Raw genomic sequence first — 17,148 nt, forward strand, 5'->3', positions numbered from 1 at the left:
CCATATAAAGTTAAAGAAAGGTAAGTACAAAGTCCCACACCTGAGAAGAATCAACCCCAGGCTCCACCACAGGCTGACTGGCTGGAAGGCAGCTTTGCAGAAAAGGACCCCGGGGGTCCTCATGGACACCAAGTTGACTGTTGGTGAGCAGTGTACCTGTGCAGCAGAGAGACCAATGGTGTCCTGGGCTGTATTATGAAGAGCTCTGACACCAAGTCAAGGGAGGTGATCCCTCCCTTTTACTCAGCACTAGTAGGGCCATACCTGGAGTACTGTGTCCAGTTCTAGTCTCCCCAGTACAAGAGGGGTGTAGAGCAACTGGAAGGAGTCCAGTGAAGGGCCATGAAGGTGATTAAGGTATTGGAGCTTCTCTGATACAAGGAGATGCTGAGATATCTGAGACTGTTTAGCTGAGAGAAAAGAAGGCTCAGGGAGCTCATCAATGTAGCCTGAAGATGTAGCCAAACTTTTCTAACTGGTGCTCAGTGACAGGACAAGTGGCAGTGGGCACAAACTGAAATATGAGAAGTTCTATTTAAACCATAAGAAAAAGTGTTTTTATTGTGAGGGTGATTGAACATTGGAGCAGACTGACCAGGCAGGTTCTGGAGTCTCCATCCTGGGCACAGTCTGCTTTAGGTGACCCTGCTTTGACCAGGGTAAGTTGGACTATGCAACTCCAAAGGCCCCTGCTAGCCTCAGTGTTCTGTGATTCTGTGAAAAGGAGTTAAATTGGGGTTACAAAGTGGCTCAGAGGGTAAGTATGGAGCATACTCAGAATTACCAATGATCAACTAATAAGGGAAAGTATGAAAGCACTCTCCCATCTGATAGCTTGGGAAGAGAAGCCTTGGAGACTGTATCTGTGCTGGGAGTTGTGTGCTGCAGTGTAAGGATCATGCATTAGATAGGAACCTCTACAGTGGTCAGGCCAAAAACATGGGGCCGGAAGCCAGTGTCCTCAGTCAGAACAGTCAATGCTGAATGTCTCACTGGTCATTCAGAGTAACTCTTGGGACTCCTAAAAATGAGGCCCAGGAGTTGATCTCAAGGAGTCGTCTAAACCAAACTTGTGCTCTGAGGTGAATCAGATATTTACCCAAATATCTTGGGTAATCGTTTCTTAATATTTGTTTTTCCATGAAGAAGGTTTTACAATATCCCTTGTTTTGTACATTGTTCTTTCACCCTTAAGTGTTAGAAAGCTTTTTTCCTAATACCTGACATGAGTTGCTGTCATCACAAATTAAGATGCTTTTTCTTTCTCTTCTGTATCTGGCAGCCATTTCCTGGGAAACATGGTTTTGCTCCCCTCTTCCCTCTTTATAGGTTATATTTTAAACATCTCACCCTCTCTTTTATCATCTGGACTTTTTCAGATTTGCCTGTGTCTGTTCTCTATAGAGTAATGCTCAAAACCGATGTAGGAGCCTCCCTGACATTGAGGACAGGGCAGTACAACACTTCCAGAATAGTACATAAGATGCTTCTGCTACTACATACTGAGATATGCAGCACCGTTGAAACACATATTTAGTCTGTGAACTGCTCACTTGCTTTTTTGTCTCAAACTTCTTTTTGTCCTGCACCTCCTCCTGGTTATTATCCATTTTGCGCTAATGCATTTGGCTCCCTCTATCCAAATATAGCATTCTGAACTTGGGGTGTGCTAGATTTCAGCTGCCTTATTTCAGACCATCCCTCTAGTTGGTCTAGATACTTTAGGATTCCGATCTTTTCTTTTTATCCACTTCTAGTTTGAAGTTATCTGCAGCTTATATAAACATATGTTCTATTCCAATATCCTGTTGGGCCACCTGGGAACCATAAATGCAGCCCCTGGTTAGCTCTGTCCTCATCAGCATTGCCTCATTGATACATACTGGGAATCTGTCAGGATTGCTCAGATTTGAGAGGCAGAGACCAAGGGGGACACATGGGAAGAGTGCCAGGGAGCTGCTCTGTGGGGTTAAACCTGTCATGGGAGAATGTCCTTTTCTTGTCTAATCTACCAGTATTAGATTTTTTTTTTTTTTTTTTTTCCCCAGCATACACCCTGTTGCACATCCTCCTGGCTTTTCTCTGCTATTGAGCAAATACTAATTTTTGCTTTCAAGGTTGTATGTTCTTCAAGGACAAGCAAAATTAGTAATCAGTACAGTAGTTATTGATTGTCTGTTTTGAACTATCAGTGTCCTTGGCTCTGTCTCTTTGACTTCAGTCTTCCAAATGCAGGTTCTGCCTACAACTTCTATGTGCCTGCTTTCACCAGAATCTCTTGGATTTTGACGTCTAGAGACTGATTCATGATCATATGAAAAGAGAGTACAAAGGATTGCACATGCTCGTGAAGAATCAGAGCATTCTACTTTGGGGAGGACACAATATTGAGGCTAGGGTAGATGGGCTTTGTCTGTTTGGAGGTGTGTTATGTCTCAACTGAGAGGATTACAGTCTTATCTCTAAGGATGGGTTTCCTGGTACTCTTCTGCCTTAGAACACAATGTGGAGGTAAGCAACATGAGGCTCAGAAAACGGTTTCTGAGAGCAGACATTGCTTTTGTGTCATGTTTAAAATCCACCTGTTGATCCTTTCAACATTGTACCTTGTGTCTCTGACAAAATGACAGGTATACCGTGGTCATTGAGAAATAACATCTCCCATTAAAAAGCCTCTGGACTTTTTTTGGGGAGATAAACATTCTCAGCCATTTTTTGTTGCCCATCTATGTCCATTTCCTGTTCTTCAGTGAAAGTGCTATGATTATTTAATAAACTTTGAAGTGTGTATATAGTGTTTGTTTTTTGTTTTTTTTTTTCTGTCATGTCTAAAAAAACATACCTAGTTGCAAAAGTGTTTAAAAGTTGGACTTTATCATCAGTAAAGAGTAACCACAGGGTTCTTTAAAGGACAAAGACTGATTTCAAAGAACACAGTGATCTGGGAAGTATTGCCTGCAGAAAATGTAGCCATATGGCATATTTTTTTCAGCTTTAAGAGCAACTGTAAAGCCATTTCCAAAATATAGGATAATAGATAGGTAGTAAATATTCTAAGGTAGTAAGGTTTTCTGATTTCCATACTAGGTTACATGACTGGTACTACAAGTAAGGCTCTATAGTTTTGTATCCACAGGGCAGTTTATTAAAAAATTTAAGGTTATTGGATTTAGCTCTTTTTATTATTCCAGTTTATTAGATAGGGAAGCTGAACATTAGTTGTTGAAGATTCCAGTCTAGAATAGGTGACTACTTAGGATTTGTCTCTCCTGAGCTTAGCAAGGTGAAAAGGAGGAAGCCAGCCTGAGCCAGTTGTCTGAATTCAGTGGAGAGCAGTGTGTGCTTTGCAAGAATGGTTCACCTGGTAGACAAGGTGGGTAAAACAGATGGAATTATTTCCTGTTGTGGGTGCCCTCTGAGCTCTTCAGTAGCCACAGATAAATTTTAATCACTTGGATCAGATGTCTGCATTTTAGATGGCGGAAGTTGAGGGAAATAAATCCCATGCTTTCCAGTTACTTCCTGTCATTACAGATTAAGTTGGCTGTGAATGCTATGACTGTGCTTGCTGTGTATGCATGAGCTCGTTAGTCATATTTCAGGGTATGTGGACTTGTCTGTGTAGAACATGGTGTTGGACATTGCTGGTGCTGCCTTATTCTGCCTAAATATTTTTCTGTGTTTAGAATTTCCTCACCTGTTTGTTCAGGTTAGTTTTTATGGTTGGTAGCTTCTGAACACTTCTAACCAGAAAGATATATTTCTGAGTCCAGGTATTTGTAGTGTTGGATTCTGCCTGCAAGTTAAGATGCTTAAATGTAAACAGCTGTATGTCTGCAGTGAGGGTTAAACTTCTTTAATAACAGTCAGAGGAGCTCTAGTCCGTACCATCAAGCCTAGAGGATAATTCTGTCATCCTAAAGAAGACGTTATATCTGGTCAGCTGAATAGCTGTCTAGGTTTCACTGACTATGATGAGATCTTAGGTACTGGGCCCATGAATTGACATTGAGATAAAAATGTGTCATTGTACACATCTCTGTCCACAAGAAATATCCTACCCAGCATGTCTGAAAAAAACCATATGTAAAACTGACATCTAGCAAATACTGCTTTTCCCTTCCTGCAGCTTTCTTACTGTCAAGCCCTACCACAATATAAGCTAATTAAAAGAAATGCAACTAGAGTGTTAATGAGCCTTCCTGTAACTGAAAGCTTTTGAAGACCTTTGAACATATTCCTCAGCTGCATTTTTGCTCAACTGTCATGATACCTTTGTGCAAAAGAAAAAGATTTGCTCCTTAAACATAGCTGATAGCTGCAGTCTAAAGAAGGAGCTTTAGAGCCACATGAAGTATGAAAATTGAACAAGAGACATATCCAGAGAGATTCCTGTTTTAGAAGAATTTGATTTAACAGGTATGATAAATGATGATTCCAAAGTATAGTGATTAATCTAGTTTACAGATTAAAACATTGCATTGTTTTATGAGAGTGTGGATGGGCAAGCATGAGAATTACTACTCTACAGGACTAGAGAGGAACAAAGAAAACAGTGATTTATAAATTGCAGTAGGAATAAGATGCATGCCTTTGAGCCTAAACAGCAGCTCCTTGAGATTTTAATCTCTGAGGCAATGGTACTGTGCATCAAAGAAACTTTCTCTGGTTTGGTCATTCTGTATGCATTTTGAGATTCTTAAAATCAGCTGGTCTTCTAGAGATAAAATTACCACTTAAATACTACAAAAATTTTATTCCTGAGGGAGCAACAAAAGCCATGAGAGCAATTTGAAGTCCAGTCTCTTTTTAAAAATTACCCAGACAAAACAATCTTTTTATAGCTAGCTGTATATTCTGCTGTTAAGGTTTAGTCTGCTGCCTCTCGCAGTTCACACCCAGAATATACTGTTTACCTGTGTATTAAATACTGAGGTACAAAAATAGGTGATGTACAAAACATGGAGGGCAAGAAAACTTCCTTAATGCTAACACCTCTCCGCTTTCCTTCCTGGGTGCCTCTGTATTCTCACAGTTCTGTCTGTTCAGTCATTTACAGTGCAAATGGATTGGGGCAGAGATTTATGTTCTGAATAAAGTAGTTAACTGTGTCATTGCCTTTTCAATATAATAAAGAGTATTAGAAAGTTACTACTAGCATCATTTTAATTTCGTATGCAGAGGTGAAGATTTTTTTATTTAATGCATTTTTTTCTTTCCCTGTTTCAGATAATTATAACTAAATATATTGATGTAAACTGGGGTCCCAAGCACTATTAAAAACACCTAGTCTATCTTGTGTCCTTCGTGCTGTACTTTAATGAATAGCTGTAAGCCTTATTAGGGAAACTGACTGGAAATGACTTATCTTTCCATTGTTTCAAGGTGATTCTTCCTGCTAATGAGAATAATACTTGTTCTGCAGTGCAATTTAATATAGTATAGATATAGCATATCATCAATCAAGGACAAAACCAGTATTTCTTTATCTTGTATTACTTATTTTGTGATTAGCCCAGGCTACATCATCTTGTAGATTTTTCTGGCTACCAGGAATAATTGTTGTTAGTTTCCAAAAATGTAACATTACTATTGGCCTTCCCTGTCTTCTTTCCCTTTCTTTCTTCTCTGATCTACGGAGAAAATAATTTGGTTTCTTTTTCCAGACACACAGATGTGCACCAGATGGTTACTGATAGTTTCAAGGTCCTGATGAGTTACTGGAATAATTAGTGTTGGTGTGAGGCTTGTCATCTAACTATAATGCTGAACTATGTACTCATCTCTTTCAAGCTTTTAAAACAAAAGGTTTATTTTATTAAGACTTTTGAAACAGTGCTTCAAATGTCAGTGCAGATAATAATTGATACCCAGTTCATGGTCAGTAGTTCACTCAGCTGTCTTTAATGTGTAAAATTCTTGGTCTTCTAAAGGGGATCAAAAGCAGTCTTCATTTAGATGATATACTAATTTTATGCTAGAAGGAACAGTAAGATATTAATCAGAACATGATTTTAATGTTGAGTTGGGAAATATTTATTTCTACAATATTAACAAAAGGTGTTGAAAATGATAGAGAAATTGATACGTATGTATGATTTATGGATTGTGGAATTAAAAATATAGTCCACATTAGTTGAAAAAGGCCTTATCCCAAGGGTCTGTGAGTCTTGCTCTTTTGTGCAAGTCTTTGTTGCCACAGCTGGTTTATTATATTTGGATTTACAAAAATGAAAACAAGAAAATTTTGCTTCTATATATGTTAATTCCAAATTTAGTTTGTGCTGTAATGGATATACCTCCTAGATCTTGGTATACAGTACCTATTGTTTTGACAACTAAATGTGATTAAAATAAGAAATAATTACTTCTCTTTGTCTTTGACATAAGAACAAATCAATTCCTTCTATTTTCCATGTTCATCACTATTTTAATAGGTGTGTAACTTGTAACACAACTGTCTTGGGATGTAGCTGCAACAGCTACATCATCACATGGCCCTTGCCTGCATATTTTAGATCCTTTCCTTGGTATTTTGATCTTGGAAACAGTTTTGAAACAAGATTATTGTCATCCACCAAAAATACTGAATTTTTGCAAGCAAAGCAGAGCAAGTAACTCCTCTACAGAGAAATAATGTGTCTGCCTTTTAATAAGGAGTTCAGTGAAATTGCCGGACACTAATAGCATGCATAATTAGTTGCAGGATTGGAGCTTTATAAAATCCCAAGCAGAATTTGAGCTTCCTTTCCTTAAGATTCACTGATTAATCACTTCAGACCTACCCTACACTACTGTTTTCTTTCTGGTTCTGATCATTTAATCCATGTGTCTTTTAAAGCACATTTGATGAGCAGATAGGAGAGCTGTGGAGGTATTGGAGCTTCCTAGAGTATATAGTTCTTTACGTGGACTCAGTCTTCTCTCCGACCAACTCTTTGTTTACTTAATAGCCATCTTTATCCAGCTGAAGGCCTTGATGCATTCTTAACTCAAGTCTCCCTAGCCCTATAAAAAATGCAGCTTCATAACTGTTTTCATACAATGATGCTATTCTTTCTGAGTTTTAGACTGTGTTTTTGCAGAATTCGCTTTGATATCTGAGTAGGAGGTTTTCTTGCAGTGAGTGGGAAAGGGTGTAGTTCTCCAGATGGACATTTGGAGCTGCTAAGGTCACAGGACTGACTTGCCCTGTGAACATGCCTTTCCACCTTCATTGACTGGAAGGGGCCGGGAAGACCAGTCTTTTGAGGAAGGTCTCTTTAAAAGCTACCTACATTTAGGCATTGTCAACACAACCTGCATGCTGCTTGTAAGAGTTCTTCTCTTCTGTTAGTACTGTGTAGTTCAAAAATGTTTTGGGGTTGGGGTGTTCTTACCTTTTCCAGGTATGGGACATTGGAGGGCAGCCAAGGTTTCGAAGCATGTGGGAGCGTTATTGCAGAGGAGTCAATGCAGTTGTGTAAGTTTTCTCATGTATGCCCACAGAAAATGTATTTTAAAATATGTATTATTATTATAGATATGCTTTTCTTTCTGTCCATCTGCATCACATAAGAAGATGCAACACAATAAAAGTAGTGTGTTTTACACATCCAGCAACTCAGTATCTAAGTAATTGCATGTTCCAGGCCACTTTTTCCCCACTGCCTGTATTTAATTGTTTATCTTCCTGTATTAATAAATGCAGGGCTTATACAACTCAGGACTGTTTTAATGCTGTTATCAATCTGAACACATTTTTCACATTTCAGATGTTTTAATGCAACTTTCTGCAAGTAATAGACAATACCATAAATAACTATATTCCCATTGCAGTTACATGGTGGATGCAGCAGACTTAGAGAAAGTTGAAGCTTCAAAGAATGAGCTACACAGTTTGATAGATAAGCCACAATTGCATGGAATTCCAGTAAGTATTCTGATTATTATTCTTACCTGAATGTAGACAGTGTAGCCTAAATCCTCATGAATTTGTTCCTCTGGGCTCTTCAAAATACTAGTTTAAATATGATGCAGCCTTGATACATTGAGCTCTCTTGCAAAAATTATTGTGACTTTTTTTCAGGGTACTCAACATCTTATTAGTGCTTCAGTGTCTTTGTATGTTTTGTAGTCTAAATGTCAGAATAGATTTGGAAAAAAATAATTTTCACATGTGGCATTATCGGACAGTAGTTACTTCCAGTCAGTCCCCTTGTTGACTGGGTTTGAACCAGTGACCTAGATATATTTCTGTCAGTATCTTAAGGCATGTGAGATTTGTCTTTCGGAAAGCTGTCAGAAAGAACACTAACATCAAGTAGTGTCTTCTCCTTCCAGAGATTATGGGAGGAGCTTGCATTTTCTATGTCCTGACTTTTTCTTGACTTTTTTGTTTTTTCCAACTAAACTATGGAAAAAACATAAATACACATCTGTTCTCCAGTAGGAAGTGTCAAAGAACAGTATATTCTGCTGAAAATCTAGTGCAGAATTATGGAGTAGGAGACTAATGTTGCTTAACTAAATGTAATCTGCCAATTTAGAGCTAGCAGGAATCAATCAGGTTAGCATTGATCTTTGATTCTGAGATCACCAAGCAAGAGTGTGTATCTTTGATCATAAGAAAGAAAACAATGATACATACAAACTAGGAAGAAGTTACAACGATGGCTTTTGCTTGGCCCCTTTTTTGTAAGCAGATATTTGGACATTTGGCCAGTGGAAATGATCGAAGTCATCTGAGGATTTGTAGACAGACAGCCAACATGAAATCATTGTGAGAATAAAGTTCTCACAGATCCATTCTCGAAGGAAAAGATTTCTCAAGTGACTCTCCTTTTTATAAGGTTTGCTGTTACTGTTGTATTTTTTTTGTTACGTACATGTTGAATAAAACCTATGGAAATCTACAGTCACACTGTTCATGGCAAGTGATATTGTCTGTCCTTTGTACTATTTTCACATCCTGTTTTACTTTGCACTTTTCCTTCCTGAAATGATACGTTGCTCATATCTTCAGAAGTATTTAATTGAGTTCCTTTCCATGTTATAGTATCACATTCCAATTGCTCAGCTTGACCAGCAGAGTAATTTCCAAGATGCAGTAATGTATTTTTTACTTACTTTTATTTCATAGGTAGTAACTACTATTGATCTTCCTTCAATTTATTGTACTCAGGCTTTGGCATTGTAGATTTTAAGGTAGCTTTATTAATCTGATACTGCAAGTAATGAGTTTAATGTGTTCCAGATCCATGGGAAATAATGGGACAATCTTGACTCGGAATTGTAGTGCATCTGGAAAACAATAATGCAGTCATAATTAGAAAAATTTTCCATTGCTTACTTTATGTTAGAATGCACTCAACCCATTCATCTGATCTTAATTTACACTTTAAGCCCTAAGTATTGTGTAGGAGCTCTTAAGTTCCAGCATCTATTCATTAAATTTTCTGCATTTCTCAGACTTAATTCCTAATGGCTGCCCTTCTGATTTCTACCATGTATGCTCAAAGACGAGGGACAGGAATCAGCATTTGGCTGGTGGTTGGGTGGTATATGTTTTGAATGCCTAGCTGTTTAGTATGTCAACGTTAAGGAGCAGGGAAGCAAAACTGTAGAGAGAAGCATGTCTGGATCTTGAGGACTGAGCCTCTACTTCTGGGGCCTACTTTTGATTAACATTAGTCTGGTCCTATGGATTGAATGTCTGTTGTGGCTTTAGGGCACCTGATGCATGCTGTCCTCCAGGTTTAGTTGCATGGAAAATGAATTCATTTAGTGCAGTCTTGACACCATCCCATAATGCCATCTGGAATGGAGAGATTCACTTCCAGAGGAGACTTCTGGTACTGATACACTCAGAAATAATTTGATCCAGTTTTCAGAGGGTGTGCATCAAGCGTCTGACCCTGGATAGGAGAGGAATTTCTTCATTGGTCATTTTGAATATGTCTGCTATTGCATTCTGAATACTTGTTTGCAAGATCCAAAATAATGCAAACAAATGGTTAAAGACAAAAATAAACTTATATTGCTCCTGGATTTAACATGAATATGAATGATTTCTTTCAGGTGTTAGTCCTTGGAAATAAAAGAGACCTCCCAGGTGCACTGGATGAAAAGCAGTTAATTGAGAAATTGTAAGTTAGCTGGCCTGTGTAAAAAGCTGAAACACTGTGAAAATCGATATGTAAGAGAAAATCTTTGGTAGCCTATGGCAATAACCAGCTGTAACAGATTCTGTTTTACATTCTCAGATACTCCACTTTGAGCTACTCTGACAGTTGAAATAGTAATCTAGGCTGATAACTGACTGCAGTAGATTTGAATTTCTCTTGATTATTATTTCAGCTGTATAAAGTTGTTTCAGATAATTCTGTTTTCCCATCAATGAAGATCCAACTACTATAGACAGCAGTAGGCTCACTTACATATTTCAGAGTACATTGTAGTGGCAGTTAAATGCTCACAAGATATTAGAACAGAACCATTTCAAACTACTGTCTGTAAATTTAAGCAATTCAAATATTTTTGGTATATATCCAAAGCATATATTTATAGGTTACTGAAACTAACTTACGTTGATGCATTGTGAGGGTGATTGTAAAGAAAATACACAATTTTGTAAAAATGGCCAGTATAGCAATAATTTTGCAGAATAGGATTCTTTGTCTCAAATCACATAATTTTACTCATAGGAGGTGCAAGTGAAGTGAAGTGAGGTTTCATTAAAGTGAGGTTTCAGTATAGAAGGATGTTCCAAAGGCTAAGCATTTAAGCTGGGACCTAGGAAACACAGAAATGCAGAATGGCTGAAGTTGGAAGGGACCTGTGGAGGTCATTTTGTCACCCACCTGCTCAAGCAGAACCACCTAGAGCTGATTATCCTGGACCATGTCCAGACGACTTTTGAGTATCTCCTAGGATGGAGACTCTGCAACCACTCTGGGCAACCTGTGCTAGTGCTCAGTCACCCTCAGGGGTAAAAGGTGTTTCTTTATGTTCAGAGGGGGCCTCCTGGGTTTCAGTTTGTGAGTCTTGTCCTGTCACTGGGCCCCATCTTCTTTACAGCCTCCCTTCAGATACTTGTACACGTTAATCACATCGCCCCTGAGCCTTTTCTTTTCTAGGCTAAACAGTCCCAGTGCTCTCAGCCTTTCCTAATATGTGAGATATTCCAGTCCCCTAATCATTTTAGTGGGACTCTCTCCAGTAGCTCCACATACCTCTTGTACTGGGAGCCTGGAAGTGGACACAGCCCTCCAGGTATGGTCTCAGCAGGGCTGAGTAGAGGGGAAGGATCACCTCCCTCAGCTGGCTGGCAACACTCCTTCTAATGCAGCCCAGGATACCATTAGCCTTTTTTGCCACACTGCTAGATCATGTTCAACTTGGTGTCCACGAGTACCCCCAGGTCCTTTTCTGCAAAGCTGCTTTCACAAACAGTCAGTCCCCAGCATGTACTGATGTTCCACCCCAGGGGCAGGCCTTTGGATTTCCCTGTGTTGAACTGCATGAGGTTCCTGTCAACCCATTTCTACAGCCTGTGGAGGTCCCTCTGGATTGCAGCGCAGCCTGTGGTCTATCAGCCACTCCTCCCAGTTTTATGTCATCAGCAAACATGCTGAGGGTACGGTTTGCCCCATCAGCCAATCATTATGAAGATACTGATATATTCATTATAAATACCTTTATAATGGTCTTCATTCATCATGAAGATGTTGAACAGAATTGGGCCCAGTATTGATCCCTGGGATACACTGCTAGTTACTGGCTTCCAACTGACCTTGGTGCCACTGATCGCCACCTTCTGGGACTGACTGTTCAACCAGTTTTCAATCCACATCATTGCTCATCCAACACATACTTCCTCAACTTATCTATGAGGATATTATGGGAGACAGTGTCAGAAACCTTACTGAAGTCAAGGTACACAATATCCACTGCTCTCCTCTCATCTACCAAGCTGTAGATTTCATTGTAGAAGGTTACTGAGTTGGTCAAGCGTGATTTCCTCTTTGTGAATCCATGGTGACTACTGATCACCTTCTTGTCCATCACATGCGTAGAAATGGTTTCCAGATTGGTTGCTCTGTCACCTTCCCAGGGACCAGGGTGAGGCTGACCATCGTGTAGTTCCCTGGGTTCTTATCCCTGTTCTTTCTGAAGATAGGAGTGATGTTTGCTTTCCTGCACTCTTCAGGCCATGATTGTTCTCCCAGTCGCCATGATCGTTCAAAGATTATCGAGAGTGGCCTCACAATGACATCAGCCAGCTCCCTCATCACTTGTAGGTGCATCCCATCAGGACCCATGAAATTCTTTATGTCCAGTTTGCTTATGTATCCCTGACCTGATCCTCTTCTATCAAAGGTTCCACTTCCTTGCTTGAGACTTTCCCCGTGGTCTCTGGGGCCTGGGATTCCTGAAGGCTAACCTTGCTAGTGAGGATGGAGGCAAAGGCAGCATTCAGTACATCTGCCTCTTCCATGTGTAAGGAAATGTCCTCTGTGACTAGGTCCTCCATTTCATTGAACAATGGGCTCCCATTTTCCCTTGTCTTCCATTTGTCACTTAGGTATTTATAGAAGCCCTTCTTGTTGCCTTTGACATCCCTCAAGAGATCCAATTTTACTTGGGCTTTGGCTGTCCTACCTGTGTCTCTGCATGCTTGGACAGTGTTTCTGTACTACTCCCAGGTTACCTGTCCCTGCTTCTATCTTCTGTATGCTTCCTTTTTCTGACTGGGTTTTACCAGGAGCTTGTCATTCATCCACTCATGCCTCCTGGCTTTTTTTCCAGATTCATTAGGATGGGCTGCTCTTGAGCTTGGAGATGATCTTCGATTGTTAACTAGCTTTCTTGGACCCTTCTTCGCTACAGAGCCTTATGCCATGGTACTCTCCCAAACAGATCCCTGAAGGGGCCAAGTCTGCTCTCCTCAAGTCCAGGAAGGTCACTATGCAGTTCCCTTCTTTATATGAGAGTCTCTTGTGTGACCTCAGGACTCTTTCCTTCCACTCCCCATCTGCTCCAGGAACATAATCTGTCTCAGCATGTCACTTGTGTGAGGATGAATAAATGAAAAAACAAAGTGCTTAGAATCTCTGAGGGGGATAGGGAAATACCCAGAAACAGAAGTTAATTAAGAATCAGTTTCTTCCTAAATGTAGGGGTGTCCTTTCAGTAGGAATAAGATCTGGTATATTTGTGTGATATAATAAAAATCCTGAAGATTAATGGTGTGATCATTTGAATACTGTTATTTGATTATAAGAATTCCAAGTGAATTCTAAGTGGAAAAGAGTAAAAGGCAAATGCTAAGACATGGTAATGTTACTTGTTTGCCACTACAAAATGTTGTTTTCAGCTCATGGATTTCTTTGGTCTTATTATTCACTATTACACATTATTATGACTTAATGAGAAATTTTAATTTTTGTGAAATGGCTTTATAACCTTTTAATCCTTATAGTTTAAGAAACATCAGGGCTTTTTGTGTGTGCAGTAGTAAGCATATTTTAAAAATTCAATATCTGAGGATAGAATTGAACCCACCGAGTAAAAAGCAGAAAAGATGTAATTTAATGGAAATTTCTGTTGTCAGTTTTTGTGGACTTGTAACACTACTTTTTTGTTTTGTTTTGGTTTGGTTTTTTTCTGTAGAAACCTTGCGGCTATTCAAGACAGAGAAATCTGTTGCTATTCTATTTCTTGTAAAGAGAAGGATAACATCGGTAAGCTTTTTCTTACAGCATCATCAATGTATACTTCATACTTTACATCAGATGTTAAAAATTTCAATGAGATTTGAATATCTAACTCTAACATAGAAATCTCAGTTTACGTTGAAAGTTTTTGTTGCAAATATTACATGCAATAATATTTGTTTTAATATAGAATTATAGGTAATTTAAAAGTCACTTGTAGAATTATTTAGTTCAATGAGAAGTAATTAATTTGATGGGGCCTTGGAAAAGCATATTTAAAACCCCAAATAAATGAATCCCTCACAAAAATTGTGTTACTTCTGAAAAAAGTAGGAACTGAATAGGAAGGCCTTCCAATTATGAGGTGATACTTAAAAAATTTTGCTAAGTGTTTTGCTGGAGATACACAGAGTGTATCCTGAAGTCAGTGAGGACCTGTGGAATTGTCTGCCATCTGTCTTTGCTTTTTGCCCTTTCCTCTCTGTCCCCTCTTTCTTTCACTTTCCTGTCCCTTTCCTCTTAACATGTTCTCCCCTTCCCTTCACAGGGGAGAGAGGGGTAATGCACAGACTGAGCCAGCAGCAGCAGTTGCCTGGGGGCATGCATGCTGCCTCTGTGCCACCCTTCTTCCCTGCAGGCTGCTAAGACAAGGGATGCTGGATAGGAGAGGTACAGCCTGGCTAGATATTTATGAGAGGTACAGCCTGGCTAGATATTTATAGCTGCTTCTTGAGGAAGCCAGACTCACTAGAAGAGCTAGACAGCTCTGTAGGGCTCAGCTGAATGAGAGACAGTGTGAGGGGATGGGAGGAAAAAGCCAGTTTCTCCGAGCAGCAGGGGAAATTTCCATCCCAGGCAGAGGACCAGGTAGTGGAGGTGGTGAGGAGACTATACCATTACACCTGGGTTTCAGGAGGCTGGAGGAGATGTCAGCTGTGTGCAGGGATGTGTTAGGCAGTGAGGGCTTCTCTTAAGAATGGTGTACAGCATTTGGGTATGTTGCTTTGAAGGAGGCCAGACCTAGGTTTGCTGCAGCTTGGAGTGCAGCAATTATTTCTGAGTGAGGGAAATACTGGGGAAGATCAGACTGGGGTATAAGGACTGAGGAAGACAACATAGTCAGTATTCTGTGTAGGTGAAGGGGAATGAAGGTGATTGAGGTTTTAGAAATGCAGTGCTTGGTCCTCATCAGATTGGCAGTGGAGGACCTCAAAAGTGGTGTTATGGCTAGAAACTGGCAAAACCAGCTTAATTTCTGAAAGGATCCTGTAGAAAGTAGGTTTTGATCCTGGTTCATTTGTATGGATGGCCTGAAGGAAAAAACATGCAGAAAAAGCATGATAAAATTTGCAAATGGGAAAATAATGAAAAGAATGATCACTAATGCAGAACCATGTAGATCACTGGCCTCGTAGAAGTCCTGGGAGTAGTGATGAAAAATACTCAAATCCTGACTTGAGAATCAGTCAAGTATCTTCCAGTGTAACATTGTGCCTAGGAAGGGTAACCTGGTTCCTGAATGTTTGCCCAAAGAAATAACAAATGGGAGCAGACTGTGTATATCACGTGTTTGACACTGTGCGGGCATTAGTAGAGCACTGTGTGTCATATTTTGAGGAGGACCTTGAGAAACAAAGAGATTGGGCAAGAACCTAGGGAGATCAAAGGACTGGAAAATATAATTTATAATAAAAAGCTATAATGAAAATATATTCAGCTTATTAAAGTGATGAAACTACTAGGCTGTTAAGGGGAAGAATGGGAGCTGTCTTCTTCCTCTGCATTTTTGATTGATGTCAATGCAGTTGAATGAAATGATAGTCATTTTTCAGTGCAAACTGCAGCCCAGCTAACTGGTCTTGCCAGGAGGTGTGGTGTAAGGCTGCCAGTTTCTGTGTCTTGAGAAACTGTGGAAGATTAGCATATAGTTATTAGCTTTGTTTTAGATGCCGTGGGATGCTTTTGTCTGCATCATAGTTTTGTCTCAGTGCCCAAAGCTGGTCTGCCAAGATACGCATCGAAGTGCCGTCTTGAATTTAGGATAGATGTGACAACAAACTTAAATTTGAGGGCTAGAGCTATTTCTGCCCCCTGACAAACTTCCTACCTCCCTGACAGATGTTACTGGTTTGAGGCAAAAACATTTAATCTGCTCATGAATCAGTTTGTGAAGTGCTGCAGTTTTCAGCCCAATGCATTAGATTGTATCAGGAGGGGTACCAATTGCAGCTACCAAATTTTAGTCTAGTGTTGCATGTCTTTCAGAGCCCTTGGACTCTCTATAACCTAACTAAACGGCTTCTTAATGCTTTGTCAGATGTTTGTCATTCTTTTTCTTTCTGGTTGTGTATTTCTGCCTTTATTCTCACATTGCTGCATTTCATTCCAGTCTGGATTTTATAGGTCATTTTATGGTCATCTTAAATCATTGATCTTCCAACAGTTCTTCATCTGTGGCTTAGAGAATTTGATGTCAGTTATTATATTTCAAGAATACAAAATGCACATAATTTAAAAACAAACAAAAAACAACAGGAAAAAAAGCTCGCTTGGAGTCTCAAGTACTGAATTTTTAATTAGGTGTGAGAACCTGCAGTTTCTGGGTTGTGTTGGTTTGAGGGTTTTTATTTGTATTAACCTGCTGGTGTTCTGTTGTCCCTTTACACTCTGCAAATAGCGTGTTGAGTTTTTAATTTTGTTTTATCTATCCTGGCAGACATAACATTACAATGGCTTATTCAGCACTCCAAATCAAGACACTGTTGAAGAAAACTTTTTCTGAAGATAACTCTTTCCCAATCACTTTGACTCCTATCAGCTATACACAAGTGAAAAGATAAAGAATGCAGCAGCATACTACCAGGACTCACTTTGATTGTGTTTGTTAACAGAAGTAAAACTAAGTTATAGCTTGTCCCTTGATCTTGGTTCTTTTTTTAAAAATCCAGATACTTGTCTGCCTAGGTGGAACTCCTGAACGCCTTAATACAAGACTGAAAGAAATCAGTACTTTTTCGGGCTGAAATGTTTGAGTTTATGCATGTGAATTGTCAATTACTTAGTAGGTTTTTTTTCTAATTTGAAATTGAATAAACTGCACAGTGGAAACAGATATGACTGGTTTTTTTTAATGGATCATAATTTTTCATACAGAATGTTTTCCCTGTAAACACCAATAGTTAATTATCAATAATCAATTAAAACCATAATTATAAAAGCATCTTACTTGAACAAAATGCTGTTTACCACAACACTTTCAAATACTCTGATTGGTGAGAAGTTGTTTCCAAAGTCACGTATCTGTAGTTACCTAGTGTTTCTAGTCACTTATGTAAATGATTTATATGAATATTCTTTGGGAATTCAAAAATAAAACAAATTCTAGACAATCCTATCCTCTCTGTTGGGAGTGGAAAAAGTCTGGAATTGTAGTGGATGTTTTTCTCTCTTA

The 17,148-nt window shown here is 39.2% G+C and overlaps 1 protein-coding gene across 2 annotated transcripts in view; it reads left to right on the top strand.

Moving 5' to 3' along the window:
• LOC141958705 (ADP-ribosylation factor-like protein 8B) overlaps positions 1-16,809 on the top strand; it is a 29,348-nt gene extending 12,539 nt beyond the window's left edge. The window contains exons 3-7 of one of the 2 annotated variants that reach the window (XM_074901583.1): positions 7,389-7,462; positions 7,819-7,912; positions 10,060-10,127; positions 13,654-13,724; positions 16,414-16,809. In XM_074901583.1, the coding sequence (XP_074757684.1) occupies positions 7,389-7,462; positions 7,819-7,912; positions 10,060-10,127; positions 13,654-13,724; positions 16,414-16,463 (357 nt within the window). In that variant the 3' untranslated portion in view covers positions 16,464-16,809. The remainder of the gene's footprint in view (positions 1-7,388; positions 7,463-7,818; positions 7,913-10,059; positions 10,128-13,653; positions 13,725-16,413) is intronic. The other variant, XM_074901584.1, reaches the window with a different exon arrangement.
• Positions 16,810-17,148: the final 339 nt, after the last annotated feature.

Source organism: Athene noctua, chromosome 3 (genome assembly GCF_965140245.1).
Source record: "Athene noctua chromosome 3, bAthNoc1.hap1.1, whole genome shotgun sequence".
In the NCBI taxonomy this organism is placed as follows: Eukaryota; Metazoa; Chordata; class Aves; order Strigiformes; family Strigidae; genus Athene; species Athene noctua.